The following is a 13,935-nucleotide window of genomic DNA, read 5'->3' as shown; positions in this document are numbered from 1 at the left end:
GAGCAAGTGACTTGTACAGAAGATTACATAGGTGTAACAGAGGATCCTGCATACTTTTCTCTTTTTCTGCCATCCCACTTGGACGGCCTTGTCTGACTTCCTTCTGAAGTAAAAGGTTTCTTATCTTTATGGGGCCATGTGTTTGGCCCCATAAAAATAAGAAGCCTTTCACGGTAGAAGGAAGTCAGGCGAGCCCGTCCAAGTGGGACAGCAGAAAAAGAGAAAACTATACATCACAATGTGCTCTTTCCCATTGGCTGGCCACCGTTTAGCATAAACGGGGTGAACAACCTTTACAACGAAACTTTTACAACGCACTACCATTACAACGCGGTCATTACAACGCAAACCATTACAACCCATTGCGCTGGGGGGCGCTCTAGGATAGGGAATACATTTAATTTACTATCCAACACCTTCCCTAGTGTCCACGGGGACTGGTGTTGGAATAGTAAATTAAACTTTTCACTATCCAGGACCCCAAAGAGCTATGCGTTGTAATGGATTGCGATGTAAAAACCGCGTTGTAAAGGAAGGCGTTGTAATAGCCTGCGTTGTAACGTCATACATCCCATAAACGGTGACGCCAGCCAATGGGAAAGAGGGGCGGGGCTTAAAGCCCGTTACTGAAAGCCACCTAAAATCATAAAATCTTGCCAGCGAGACTGCGCATGTGCACAGCCCACGCAGGCGTGACCTAAAAATGAACACTGCATGACCCCAGGGCATAAAATATAATTTCTTTATTTAACAGAATTAACCAAATTATTCAAGCAACCTTACATCTAAAGACACGTTACATGTATTTTATAAAGCTATTGTAGAGATCGGAGCCTGGGCATCAGATTGAAAGGCCGCTTCAGGTGGACTTTTAACCAGAAGCCTGACAGTGGTGGTGCAGAGTGTGGCTCTGGCATTGTCCCTAAACAGTGATTCTCTGGGTCTTTGTAACTGGACAGTGAGACATGGCTCAGGGTGACGATACGGAATGACTGGGCAGAATGATAATCTAAACTGGCGTACATTATTTGCTGCTGAAGAGTTGGTATCAGTGCTATGCAAGGGTCTCTTAGTGTCTCTGTTACTACAGAGCAGGGCTCAGTACTACCAGATCCTGGCTCAGGAGGTTTGTTACAGCAGACCTGGGCTCATGGTTACCAGGGTGGGTTTGGTGCAGAGCTGACCTCAGTGTTACTTGAGCATGGCTCACATTTCTTATGGAATGGCTAGCCTTAGTGTTATTGGAGTATACCTAGAGGTATTCGTTCCTGCAGAGCTGGGCTCAGGATTACCAGAGTGTGGCTCAAGGTGTTGTTAGTGAGATCTGTTAGTGTTAAAGAAGCGTGGTTTATTAGTGAAGCATTGAGCTGTGAATAACTCTAAGGTCTCTGTGTTCAGTGCTGCAGAGCTGAATCTAGAATGAGGGCAGTTGTTACTGATGGGAAACTAAGGTTGGTTGTCTGCAGGTCCGTCTCAGGGGGTTTGTTCATGCAGTTCTGGACTCACTATTAACAAGAGCATGACTTCTGGTGTCTATTAGTGGAGATGTGTGCTAGGTCATGATGAGCGAAGTACAGACTTGGTGGTGTCACAGAACAGGACAAAGAGACTGATTTGTTGTTGCTAAAACAAACTCAAGATAGCAAGCAGCCACACTGACAGCAGAGGAGCCTAGGGGAGTTCTGATTACAGCTGCACTTGATGGTGTATTATTGATGAGCTACACTCGCTTGCAGAATGAGAAGCTTTAAAGTGGATCTACTGTATAGACGTGTTGATAGGAAATATAGCCAGAGAGCCGTTTCGTACACCACATTTGGAGGTGATGTAGAAGGCACAAGTGAACAAAGAGATTGACACCTCATAGCAAGGGGTGCGGGGTGCGGGCACGGGGCATGGAGTGGAGAAATACACTTCTGTTCACCTTGATACATAGGAAGGGTCTATGTCCACTACACGACAATGTATAGCCCCCGTACAGTCCATGGTGTGACCTGGAGAGTCCATATGCAGGAAGGCTGAGTGTGGGGACCTCTAATCTCCTCTAGGCGCTTCTTAGCTGAAGAGGTGGGCCACAAAATCAGACGCAGAGGTGGCAGTGTTATTGCTGCAACAAACCTCAAAAAAAGATCGGACATTCAGCTGGTGGGATTCAAAGCGTCAGTTCTCCATGTAGGACATGAAAGTCTTTCCCACTAGGCACGGAGCCCCTCACGCCTCAAGTGCTTTCACATCTTCTAAGTTCATTTGTTGGTGCCTTAGTTCTCCGCGGCCAGGCGCTGTGGTTTATGTGGCACACATTGGTGAGGCAGCTGGGAGGGTATGTATCCAGGCAAACAGACGCAGTGATAGGATCCTTCTGTGTTCTTGCACCGACCATTTTGGCACAGAGATGTTCCATTGTTGATGCGTTCACACTCATTGATATCTGAAACAAGACAGAAGAAAGTTGAGATAGAAAGAGGGTAAAGTCACTTAACTATTGCATTGAGTTTTCAGCTTGATGTCCATTCAAGTCTGGATAATCTAATGGTTGGATATGGACTGATGCTAAGAAATCTGTGAAATGTGGACTCTAACCCCACAATACCCGCCAGTTCAACACTATCCTCACAGTACTTTATCAAGCCATGGGTGTGAGACTTCCTTTTCACATTGTGGGAAAGCTGGGTCGACTGCATGTGAGTTTATAGCAGACATCACACTGCGAAACCAGAGTTAAAGGTAAGTAACTCTTTCTTTTACAGAATTCAAAGATTCACATCCTTTGCACAGAGTATCTCTAGCATCTGACTTGATCCAGTAATTCCCTGGAATATATATATATATATATATATATATATATATATATATATATATATATATATATATATATATATATATATATATATATATATATAACCTCCACAGTGGTTCCTTCGCGGGAGTTTGCGCAGCGCTCACGTATGTGCGGTGTCCTGCGGCAGAACCAAGCCGCTATTTATTACCAAACTTTTCCAACCAGGGAAAACAACGGGTCGCACAGCCAACCTGGATTCAAACAGTGATCCTTTTTATTTCAGTTATTTCAAAAGGGCAACAGGCGCAGAGATCTACGCGTTTCGGTGTCACTCCACCTTGCTCACGTGAGCAAGGTGGAGTGACACCGAAACGCGTAGATCTCTGCGCCTGTTGCCCTTTTGAAATAACTGAAATAAAAAGGATCACTGTTTGAATCCAGGTTGGCTGTGCGACCCGTTGTTTTCCCTGGTTGGAAAAGTTTGGTAATATATATATATATATATATATATATATATATATATATATATATTTATTTATTAAACGTCACGTAACAGCATTACACTCCTCCTGTCGTGATATATCCCTACGAATAATGCTGTTGCAGCATTTACTCTTGTAGGATGTTCTCTTGGTCTACTCCTAGCCAATTATTACCTAACTGATAACACAGGCAGAGATGTGGTTTCTTACACTAGTAGCTCTCCATTGTAGTTATGATTACTGACATTCCTGTGAGTCAAGCAGTGTTTCAAAACACATTAAAAAAAATATTTGAAATCAAAATACGCTTTAAAATGTAGAAACAAAACCACTTTTAAAGGCAAAAGCATCAAGTAGAGACTTCCAGGCGATGTGTGCAGCCCTGCAGCACATACCATGCTCAGCACCAGCCCACACCCTCAATTCTCTTTGAAGCTCCTTGCGAGATACCAGACAGTTCTCTCACGTAGGAGAAGTGGATTGTTTTGGTCATGATGGAAGAAGTTACCCAAGATAAAAGAAAGATAATTACATGGAAACAACGTTACCTTCTCTGTCGCGAGATATTAATCAAAATCATTATTGTTGTGATAGAATAACAATCATTACACGCAAAAGAGACAAATTGGAAGAAAACTATGATCTAATGAAAGTGTTCCTTGAGGGCAACCTTCCCTTCCTGAGACTCTGTGCTGATTTTGAATCTGTGCCTTACCTCCTCAATCCGCCTTCGTCCCAGTACTTACTAACTGTGGTGTCAACCTCTTCCTCGCCATCATGGGACCTAGCAAACCCGAAAAAGTGGCCTCTCAGCACTCCCTTTTTGTTTCTCCCACAGGCCCCTTCTCTCATAAGGATCATAAAGGAGGCATACACCCCCAGATCTATGTTTTTAGGTCCAGCTTGACAGCGCAGCTCTCACTAGACCTTATGTGATCACCAAAAGAGACTTCAAAAAGCACTACTTGAAGAGCGGTGCCATGGCTCGGTCCTCATGTTGATGGACCTCCATACAGGATTTAATTGGGCAGACGTGTGCTTGGCTCCTAAAAGATTTTTGTCACCCAATATGGCTGCCTCATTCACATAGCTGCCAAGGTTTCAGATTACTTTAGTGTGACATTTTCATAATTTCAGTGCAATTATGGGTGACATTTAACGACTATGAGTGACACTTTCTCGCGAACAGTATGTCACCCACACTTAGTCGTAGCATGGCACAGTCTAGGTCAGACACCTATTGCTGGGCGGGGTGGCAGATAAACAATAAATTAAACAGAGATTCCCTGCCTTAGCCAGCCTGTGCCTTCCTGACTGGCAACCAATCGAATTAATGGTATGATCGGATCACAATCAATTGACAAAGTCTGTCTAGGCTCTCTGCCACGTGGGACCCGAAACCGATACAGGATGTGAGCGGGGCCCCAATGAATGTCTAGTCTTTACCGTTCTCCAATTAGGCGCCTCTTTTACTGCAGTTTAGACTGACCACGTTTTTGGAATGTATTTAGAAGCTTTGTTTTGCGGCTGGACATCTACATCTGCTTGATACTATAGTTTGAGCATGGGGTGCTTTTTTACATTAATTAAGCAAGTGTGTGGTGTTGTGTTTTGGTCTTCAAATCTCTTAAGTTTGTTTGGTTTGCACATGGGTTTCAGTGATAGCAGGATATTTCTAGGTCATAATATATTGAGATTCCTATACCGCCTGCTGTACACTAGTGCCATCTTGTGGCCTTTTTTGGAATGGACGCATAAATATGTGCTCTCTTTTCAAAGTGAGACACTGGAACTATGTGGTTTTATCGTACTTTAGGATACGGTTCTTTTATTTTATTTTATTTAATGCGAATTTATATAGCGCGAACATTACCCGAAGGTGTCCGAGCGCTTTACAAAAGAACCAGTTGCGATACATAAGGGCTTAGGATTACATGCGTTACATAAAAGATACAAACAGAAAAAAAATTGCAAATCTACAAGTTAAAAAGTCACACAAGGAAGAGATATACACAAAAAAAATTGCAAATGTACAAGTAGTAAAGTCTCTCAAGGAAGGGATACGAATGGATATACTCTAAGAGTCACATAGGAATGGTAGACAGTAAAAAGGTCTACTGCATACACTAGCGATTAGAGTTTCTCTCTCTCTCTCTCTCTCTCTATATATATATATATATATATATATATATATATATATATATATATATATATATATAAACTCTGCTCTCCTGGTTTTTTGGGTCTTGACCTGAGAAAATCTACTAATAGTATGTCTATATATATATATATATATATATATATATATATATATACACATACAATTAGTAGATTTTCTCAGGTCAAGACCCAAAAAACCAGGAGAGCAGAGTTCCATTAAGTGGGGTCGGAGGGGGCACGCAGTCACAGCACCAAGGGAGGGTGGGAGGGATACAGGGTATGGAGAAAAGGCAAATCACATGATCGTCAATGGGGAAACGAGGGAAAAGGGTAAAGGACAAGGGAATGGACAAGATGGCGGGTCAGGGTCCAGACAAAAGCAACCGAGAACAGCAGCAAAATGGCGGGCAGGACAAAAGTAAAGAAGTCCATGAGAGTGAGTATGAATTAGAGTGCCAAAAGAAGTCAGGGGGGTACATAATTCAAAAATCAAAGTCAGGAAGGGAGAGGAGGCGGGTAGGCTCGGGTCCACTGGAGTAACGTTGATGACAATCAGAATCAGCCGGTCGTGGCTCTCGCGCCCCCATACCTGGGAAAAGTTCACTGGTTCCTCGCTCTTGCCCGGCTGCAGCAGCACTTTGTTTGACGGCAACAGAAGTTGTTGGAGAGGGGGCACACAGGGGCAGAAGGGCTGAAAGAAGGCCGGGCTCAGCTGTCCTCGCGCCTCTGGTCCCCGAAGCAGGGGCTGTGTGCTTAGACTCCTGGGTGGAGGCACCTCAGCGGGAACGTCTGTGCCCCCGATCCATGTCGGGACAGGCCGCTCTGATGAGGAGTTATCTCCGGGGGCCTGGGGTGGATGAGGTCCTCCATCCGCTGCCCAGTGCACCCCCATTATACCAACGACAGGAGTCCCCCCGGTGTTGCTCAGGTGCCGAGAAGCATCTGACGAGTGTTGATGCAGTCACTCAGCAGGTACCGGGGGACCACTGGGTCACTCCCAGATTGCAAGCAGCGAGGACCGCATGCTGCCGGACAGTCGCTCCCGGCCGGGCCGCCGAACACCTCTCTGCAAGGCAGCTCCCTGGCGCATACTGGAGGTACCTGGTGGGCTAGTTGGCCCCTAGGGACCCTCGGGGTTGAAGAGGAATTAATTCCCCAACTTAAAACGCGCCACAGGGCAAGTTTGCACACATGCCACCTCAGGCCCGCTCCCTTCCTTCACCACTGTGCAAACGTGCCCTGTGGCGAATTGTAAGTTGCTTCTTTCTGGATTTCTTTTGCTTCTTTCTGTGCGTTTTTTTTTCTTCTTTCTTCACATGTCCTACCTCTGTAGGCATAGTTAGAAACTAGCATTTGAAAAACCTTTGAAATTCACTGAAAAAAACATAGGTTTCAGTCATGTTATAGTTAGAAATGAGCATTTAAAAAACCTTTGAAAGTCACTGAAAAAAACATAGGTTTCAGGCACGTTATAGTTAGAAATTAGCATTTAAAAAACCTTATAAATTCACAAAAAAAACGTAGGTTTCAGGGGCGTTATAGTTAGTTGGACATTTCACTCGTACAAAACCATAGAAATTTCCCTGTTATAGTTAGTTCAGCTAACTATAATTCGCGCACCCGCAATGCAGTGCTGATGACGTCACATAATACATCACTCATGACATGGTCAGTGACATCTCAAATGACATCACTGAGGACATCATCCTTGTGATAGAGTGGCAAAATTCCTCTCACCCTAATATAACCTTTGATACACACTCTCAAAAATACAAACTAACATTTTCAAATCAATGGACATACCAATACCAGTTACAACACACCTATTAAGTAATTCCAAGATCTATACACACATCCACTCATTCATCAACAGTCCTATACAGTCACTCATACATGTACTCACTCATCATATCTACTCAAATACCTATACATCCTGTTACACACCACCACTCATCCATAGAGTTACTCACTCACATAGTCACACATGCAAACAAAGTATCAAACATCCATTTACTTATATATACAGGTATACACACACCACCACACTTACTTCTACAGAAACTTACACATACTTACTCTCTTAAACCATCACTTATAAAAACGCATACTTATTTATACAGGAACTCTTCCAATCTCTCACTCTCACATATACTCACTTATATACACAAATTCTGACATATACTAGTTTAAAACATATGTAGTTTATTTATTTCACGTATAAAGCGCACAAATCACCCCATAAGGGTATCTCAGTGCTGGAGCCACATAAGCGAACTGAGGAGACTAATTTAGAAGAGTGATGTTTTCAGGAGATACCTAAAGGCCAGTTAGTCTGTACATAGTCGCAGGTGAATGGGGATATTGTTCTATAGGCAAGGGGCAAGATGGCAGAAGGCCTTACCACCTTGTCGAGTCTTTCTAAAGCGTGGGACTGAGATCAGGGCTTTGTCTCCTGAACGGAGGGGTATAAGAGGTACATAGTTAACAAATTTGTCATTGAGATAACTAGGGCCTAATCTGTGTACGGCTTTATAAGCTATACAGCATGTTTTGAAAAGAATCCTTTTCTGAATGGGTAGCCAATGTATTTCCTGTAGCAAAGGGAGGGAGGCTGTTCTTGGGGGCCATTGGTAACCAGACAGGCCTTGGTGTTTGGGACAACCTGTAGTCTAGATATATCCTTTTCGTTGGCTTAGATCAGCAATGCGTTACAATAGTCTAAGCGGCTTAGAATCAGTGCCTGTATCAGGGTTTTCCTCGAAGACAGTGGTAGGAAAGGGAAGACTCTTCTGAGCATGCTAAAGCTGTGGAAGCAGGCTCCGATAGAGGAAGAGACATGGTCTCTCAGGGTGAGTTTTTGATCCAGTCGGACACCAAAGTTTTTTACCATTGATTTAGGGCAAGGGGTGGGGCCTAATTCCTCTGCCCGCCAACTAGGCGACCACCTCAATGTGGCATCACCAAATAGCATTATCTCGGACTTTGTAGAGTTCAGTTGGAGAAAGTTCATTTTCATCCATTCTGCTATAGATTTCATTACTTCACAAAAGATGTCTTGAATGTTAGGATTGGATTTATCAAATGAAAGGAGTATGGGTGTCATCAGCGTATGTTAGAGGGATGAAGCCCAGTTTTCTCAACAGTCTTGCCAGGGGAGCAACGTAAACATTGAATAGGGTAGGGCTCAGGCATGAGCCCTGTGGTACTCCCTTGGTAACCTTGGTGGTCTTAGAGTGGTAGGGGCCTCGCTTAACGGTCTGTCTTCTGGCTGATAGAAAGTTGGTTAACCATTTCAGGGCTTTCCCTGTGATGCCTATGTCGCCCAGTCTTCTGAGTAAAATTTGATGGGATATGGTGTTGAGTGCTGCGGAAAGGTCAAGCAGCACCAAATGTACTGCCTGACCCTTATCCAACAGCATCCTGATGTTGTCCATTACTGCCACTAGGGTAGACTCAGTGAGCTATCTGGGGCGCAAACCAGATTGTGAGGAGTCAAGGCTATTAGTGGATTCAATAAAATTGGAAAGATGTATATTGATGTGTTTTTCTAAGATTTTGGTGTGAAGGGGAAGGAGCGAGATGGGTCGGTAGTTTGTTGTGTCTTCTGGAGAGATTTTGGGATTCTTTTTAATCAGAAGTTTCTGTGCCGCTTTCCAATCAGGAGGTAGAGCTCCATCCTTCAGGGAGCTGTTAAGGAAATAACAAATTGGGGCTGCGAGCTGTTTGGCCAAGGTAGCAGTTAGTTTAGCAGGAACCAGGTCCAATGGGGACCCTGATTTAGCCCTTTTTAGGAGGGCTTTGGTATCTTCTATTGTAAGTTGTGAGAAATTTCCTAATAGATTAATTGCCGGTGGAGTGAGAGGGGATTCAGTTTCTAATTTAGGTTGAGGATTTATAGTAGAAGTGATTTTGTTGTTGATCATGTCTATTTTCTGTGTGAAATGACCAGCAATGTTATCGCACAGCGTTTGAGATGGTACAGATGCCATGTCGCAGGCTAAAGGATTGGTGAAGGTTTTTAAGATCTGATAGAGGCATTTCTGAGAGCTCCCTGCTTGTTCGAGAGAGGCTGCGATATGGGTCTTTCTCGCATTTTTTAGATTGCGATGGTAATGGATTAGAGCCTCTTTGAAGTTTTATTTGTCTGAAGGGTTTTGAGAACTACGCCAATGGTGTTTGAGTCTTTTGCATGAGCTCTTTTCTAGCCGCAGGGGGGCTGAGTACCATGGGGCCTGGTGTCGTTTAGTGGTTGTGGGGCCTTGTTTCAAAGGTGCTAAGCATGTATAGTAGAAAATAGGCTAGCGTTGAATGAAGCTAGGCGTGTCTCAACGTTATCTATTTCCGCGTGATGAGGTAGGCAAAATGCATCTTCAAAGTGTGTTGGTGTAATTAAATTCCACTTTCTATATTTCTTATTAGGATAGCATTTGGGAGCAGAATGATAATTATAGGTATTAATCCGAATCTCGACCATAAAATGGTCAGACCAGGTCAGAGGAGTCGTGGCAACATAAGATATGTCGAGCGAGTTATTTAAGATGATGTCTAACGTATGTCCTGCCATATGTCCTGCCTGGTGGGTTGGATCTTTGTTTATTACAGTAAGGTTGAGTGCGGCCAGTTTGGTCAGAAAAGATGAGGCTTCCGGGTTGTCTCGAATTTTACTATGTATTTCGAAATCTCCAAGAAGAAGGAACTTTCTGGAGGAAATGACATGAGGGGCAATAAGTTCAATGAGCTGTGAGGTGGTATTGGTTAGGGGTCCTGGTGGGCGATAAGACTATGGCTCCTTTCCAGTTAAGGTTATGCTGTAACTTCATACTAAAAAACAGTATCTCCAACTGATCATTGCTTACTTGGTCTAGGACGGTGATAGTTACTGGGTTTTTATAGACTATTGCTATTCCTCCCCCTGTCCTGTGTGGTTTATCTAGTTTAGTATGTGGTAGTCCTCAGGGAGTGCTACTGCTATGTCAGGATTGGAGTGGGGTTTGGTCCAAGTCTCTGTTAGGAACCCTATGTGGGGATTATTGGAGGCCAACAGGTCCCATATATTAGCAGCATGTTTGGGCAGTGTCCTTACATTAGCCAAAACACAGTTCCAGCTATTATTGGTATCTGTTCTGGCGGAGTGCCCATTCTCAGTCGATTGGAGATTGAGTCTATGTCCTGCTTAGGCTTGTTATTAGCATTCTTGAGGTGAACTGGAGCGCTTTGATATTTACAGTTATTACAGGAAAAAGGACCCTCCACTTCAGTAGGGGTGGTACAAGCATAGGTTGGTAAATCTACATTTGAATTGTCGTTCTTTATCGTAACCAACTCTCTACTAGTCTAAGTAACGGAACCCTTCACCTGTTTGAACTGAGAGTCGTCGAAACCGGCATTGGATCCTGCTTCTGGCGAGGTCCAGGCGCGGACCTGCTTGCCTTTGGCGCGCCCGCTGCGAGCGTCTGACTAGGCATCAGCTTTATAGTATGGGGGCTAGACTGCTAACCTCCCGTCGGAATTGGGAGAGAAGCAGTCAGGTCTCACTTCCGGTTTGATCACCTCCCTCCAGACAGCCGGAACTATCTGTGCTGGACTGGGGGGGGATACTGGGTGAGTGAGCTACAGTGCGCAGATCACTAACAGTGTGCAAGCAATTTTTAAAAATGTAACTAAAACATCGGAGCCCTTTACCAGGTGCTCTCTACAAGGTTGGCTAATTGACAATTAATGGGGAGGATACCGGGTGAGTGAGCTACAGTGTGCAGATCACTAACAGTGTGTGGAGACTCTAGAGATTTCACTGTGAGGAGGGCCATCCAAGAGTACCAAAGGCTACCACAATAAGTGGAGCAACAACACCCTTCCGGATGCGCGGCTGGGTGCATTTTTAGCATTTGAGAGCATACCCTCTGGCTGGTGATGCAGAAGAAGCTGCCTACAGTTGCCCATCACTTTAGCTTCATGTGAGCAGATGCAGGCAGTGGTGCTGGGTGACACTGTGATAACTCTGCCATGTGTCTCTGCATGATCTGGCTGCTACCAGCATTGAATGCAGCTGCCTGAGGATTTGGGGGCATATTTACAAACAAATGTCGGAGTGCGAAGCAGCACCAAAATCAGCAGTGCCGCACTCCGACATTTTTAAAACACATGGATGTTTGGTATTCACAAGAATATTTCACACCCCTGTGTTCCCCCTAGCGCTGGCCGAAAAAAAGCTGCTTAGCACCAGCGCAGGCACCGTGCAGCCATGTTGCAAGGGTGCCTGCGCTGCAGGGGCAATTGTTTATGTGCAGGAAGGGCCCGACCCACGCTACACAGAGACACAACACTCGGGATGGCAACAAATTACAGTGTTGGGAAGTTATGCCAAGATTGGCTAAAATCCTAAGCATCGTCTCAGGTGAAACTACACTTGTCCCTTCTTTCTGATGACATGAGGCTACAGGACTTATTTTATTAGGTCCTCAATAACCACGTCAAAATCACTTTTAGTATGCTATATACAATGAAGTGTGGAAGGTTTCACAGCAGAAAGCTGCATTCAGACATTATGAAAATTGACAGGGCAAATTTAGAAAGGCTCTGGCAGTAGATATTAATATGACCACTTTATCCACCAGGATATGATCTCTGGGTAACTCTGTGGTGTCTACAATCAACATCATACAGAGTGACGTGTCTTCTTTACAACATGGGAAGTCACAGCTTAGGGCTATCACGTTACTGAGTTGGACTCTGCAAACGCTTTGTGCTTGTCACATTCCATGGAAACACGTTAATGTCACTAGTTTGTTTTTACCATACAACCTCACCAAACAGACCATCATGGCTACAAAGGATGCAACATACACTATGTTACACATAGAGAAGTTAGAGAAATTAGCATTCACTGTTGCAGAGATACCTTCCGTGGATTGGATAATCCATAGGTTTATTTCTCTGCCATTTTCAGCTTTTCGCTTCCAAAACTGCTTACAACACCATCAAGTGGGCACATATGAAGCGCTACAAGAGGGGTATGTACACGAGAAGGAATGACTAGACAACAACGCACACAACAGCAAGGAACTCTTCAGCATCGTCAAACAGCTCTCCAACCCCAGCGCCAGAAACAACGACATCACTCCCTCACAAGACCTTTGCGACTCACTCTCCTCGTTCTTTCACCGCAAGATTGCCGAGATACACAACAGCTTCAGCGCACAAATCACACACCCAACCACCGAACCTACGCCCCCCACCACCACCCTCCGCGCCTGGACCCCGGTCAGCACCGAAGACACCATCCACACGATGAACACCATCCACTCCGGATCACCAACCGACCCCTGCCCCCACCACGTCTTCAACAAGGCCAACTCCGTCATTGCACCCCAACTCTGGGAAACCATCAACTGCTCCTTCGAAACCGCCACCTTCCCGGAAAGCTGGAAGCATGCCGAACTCAGCGCCCTCCTGAAGAAACCATCAGCACACCCCTCCGACCTCAAGAACTACTGCCCCATCTCGCTCCTCCCTTTTCCTGCCAAAGTCATCGAGAAGACCGTCAACAGATAGTTGGCCCCCTTCCTTGAGACAAACGGATCCCTCGACCACTCGCAGTCCGACTTCCGAGCCAACCACAGCACCGAGACCGCCCTCATCGCAGCCACTGACGACATCCGAGCCCTGCTCGACAATGGGGAATCAGCGGCCCTCATCCTCCTGGACCTCTCCGCAGCGTTCGATACTGTCTGCCACCGCACCCTAGTGCAGCGCCTCAGCAACATCGGAATCCAAGAGAGGGCACTAGACTGGATCATCTCGTTCCTCGCCGGAAGAACCCAGAGAGTCCGCCTCCCCCCGTTCAGATCCGAGGCCACCGAAGTCATCTGCGGCGTACCACAAGGATCATCACTCAACCCCATCCTCTTCAACGTCTACATGAGCCCCCTCGCAGCCATCACACGCCAACACAACCTCAACATCATCTCCTACGCCGACGACACCCAGCTGATCCTCTCCTTCACCAACGACCCAACCACCGCCAGAACCAACCTACACGAAGGGATGAAAAACGTAGCCGAGTGGATGATGAACAGCCGACTGAAACTGAACTCAGACAAGACGGAAGTCCTCATCCTTGGATCATCACCCTCTGCCTAGGAGGACTCCTGGTGGCCCCCTGCCCTGGGCAGCGCACCTAAACCCACGGACCACGCACGCAACCTGGGCTTCATCCTGGACTCCTCCCTCTCGATGACCAGACAAGTCAACGCCGTCTCAGCATCATGTTTCAACATCCTACGCATGCTCCGAAAGATCTTCCAATGGATCCCCACGAAACCAGAAAGACGGTCACCCAGGCTCTTATCACCAGCCGACTGGAATACGGAAGCACCCTCTACGCCGGAACCACAACCAAACTACAGAAAAGACTCCAACGCATCCAGAACGCCTCCGCACGACTCATCCTTGACATCCCCCGACACAGCCACATCTCCGGACACCTGAGAGACCTGCACTGGCTACCTGTCAGCA

The 13,935-nt window shown here is 45.6% G+C and overlaps 1 protein-coding gene across 2 annotated transcripts in view; it reads right to left on the bottom strand.

The window, feature by feature from the left end:
- Positions 1-728: 728 nt before the first annotated feature.
- LTBP2 (latent transforming growth factor beta binding protein 2) overlaps positions 729-13,935 on the bottom strand; it is a 1,419,414-nt gene continuing 1,406,207 nt past the window's right edge. For both annotated transcript variants that reach the window (XM_086937485.1, XM_086937488.1), the window contains one exon: positions 729-2,428. In XM_086937485.1, the coding sequence (XP_086793611.1) occupies positions 2,259-2,428 (170 nt within the window). In that variant the 3' untranslated portion in view covers positions 729-2,258. The remainder of the gene's footprint in view (positions 2,429-13,935) is intronic.

Source organism: Lissotriton vulgaris, chromosome 9, assembly GCF_964263255.1.
Source record: "Lissotriton vulgaris chromosome 9, aLisVul1.2, whole genome shotgun sequence".
Lineage (NCBI taxonomy): Eukaryota > Metazoa > Chordata > Amphibia > Caudata > Salamandridae > Lissotriton > Lissotriton vulgaris.
Note: the sequence above shows the minus strand (reverse complement) of the source record. Positions and strands in the feature narration are given on the sequence as shown.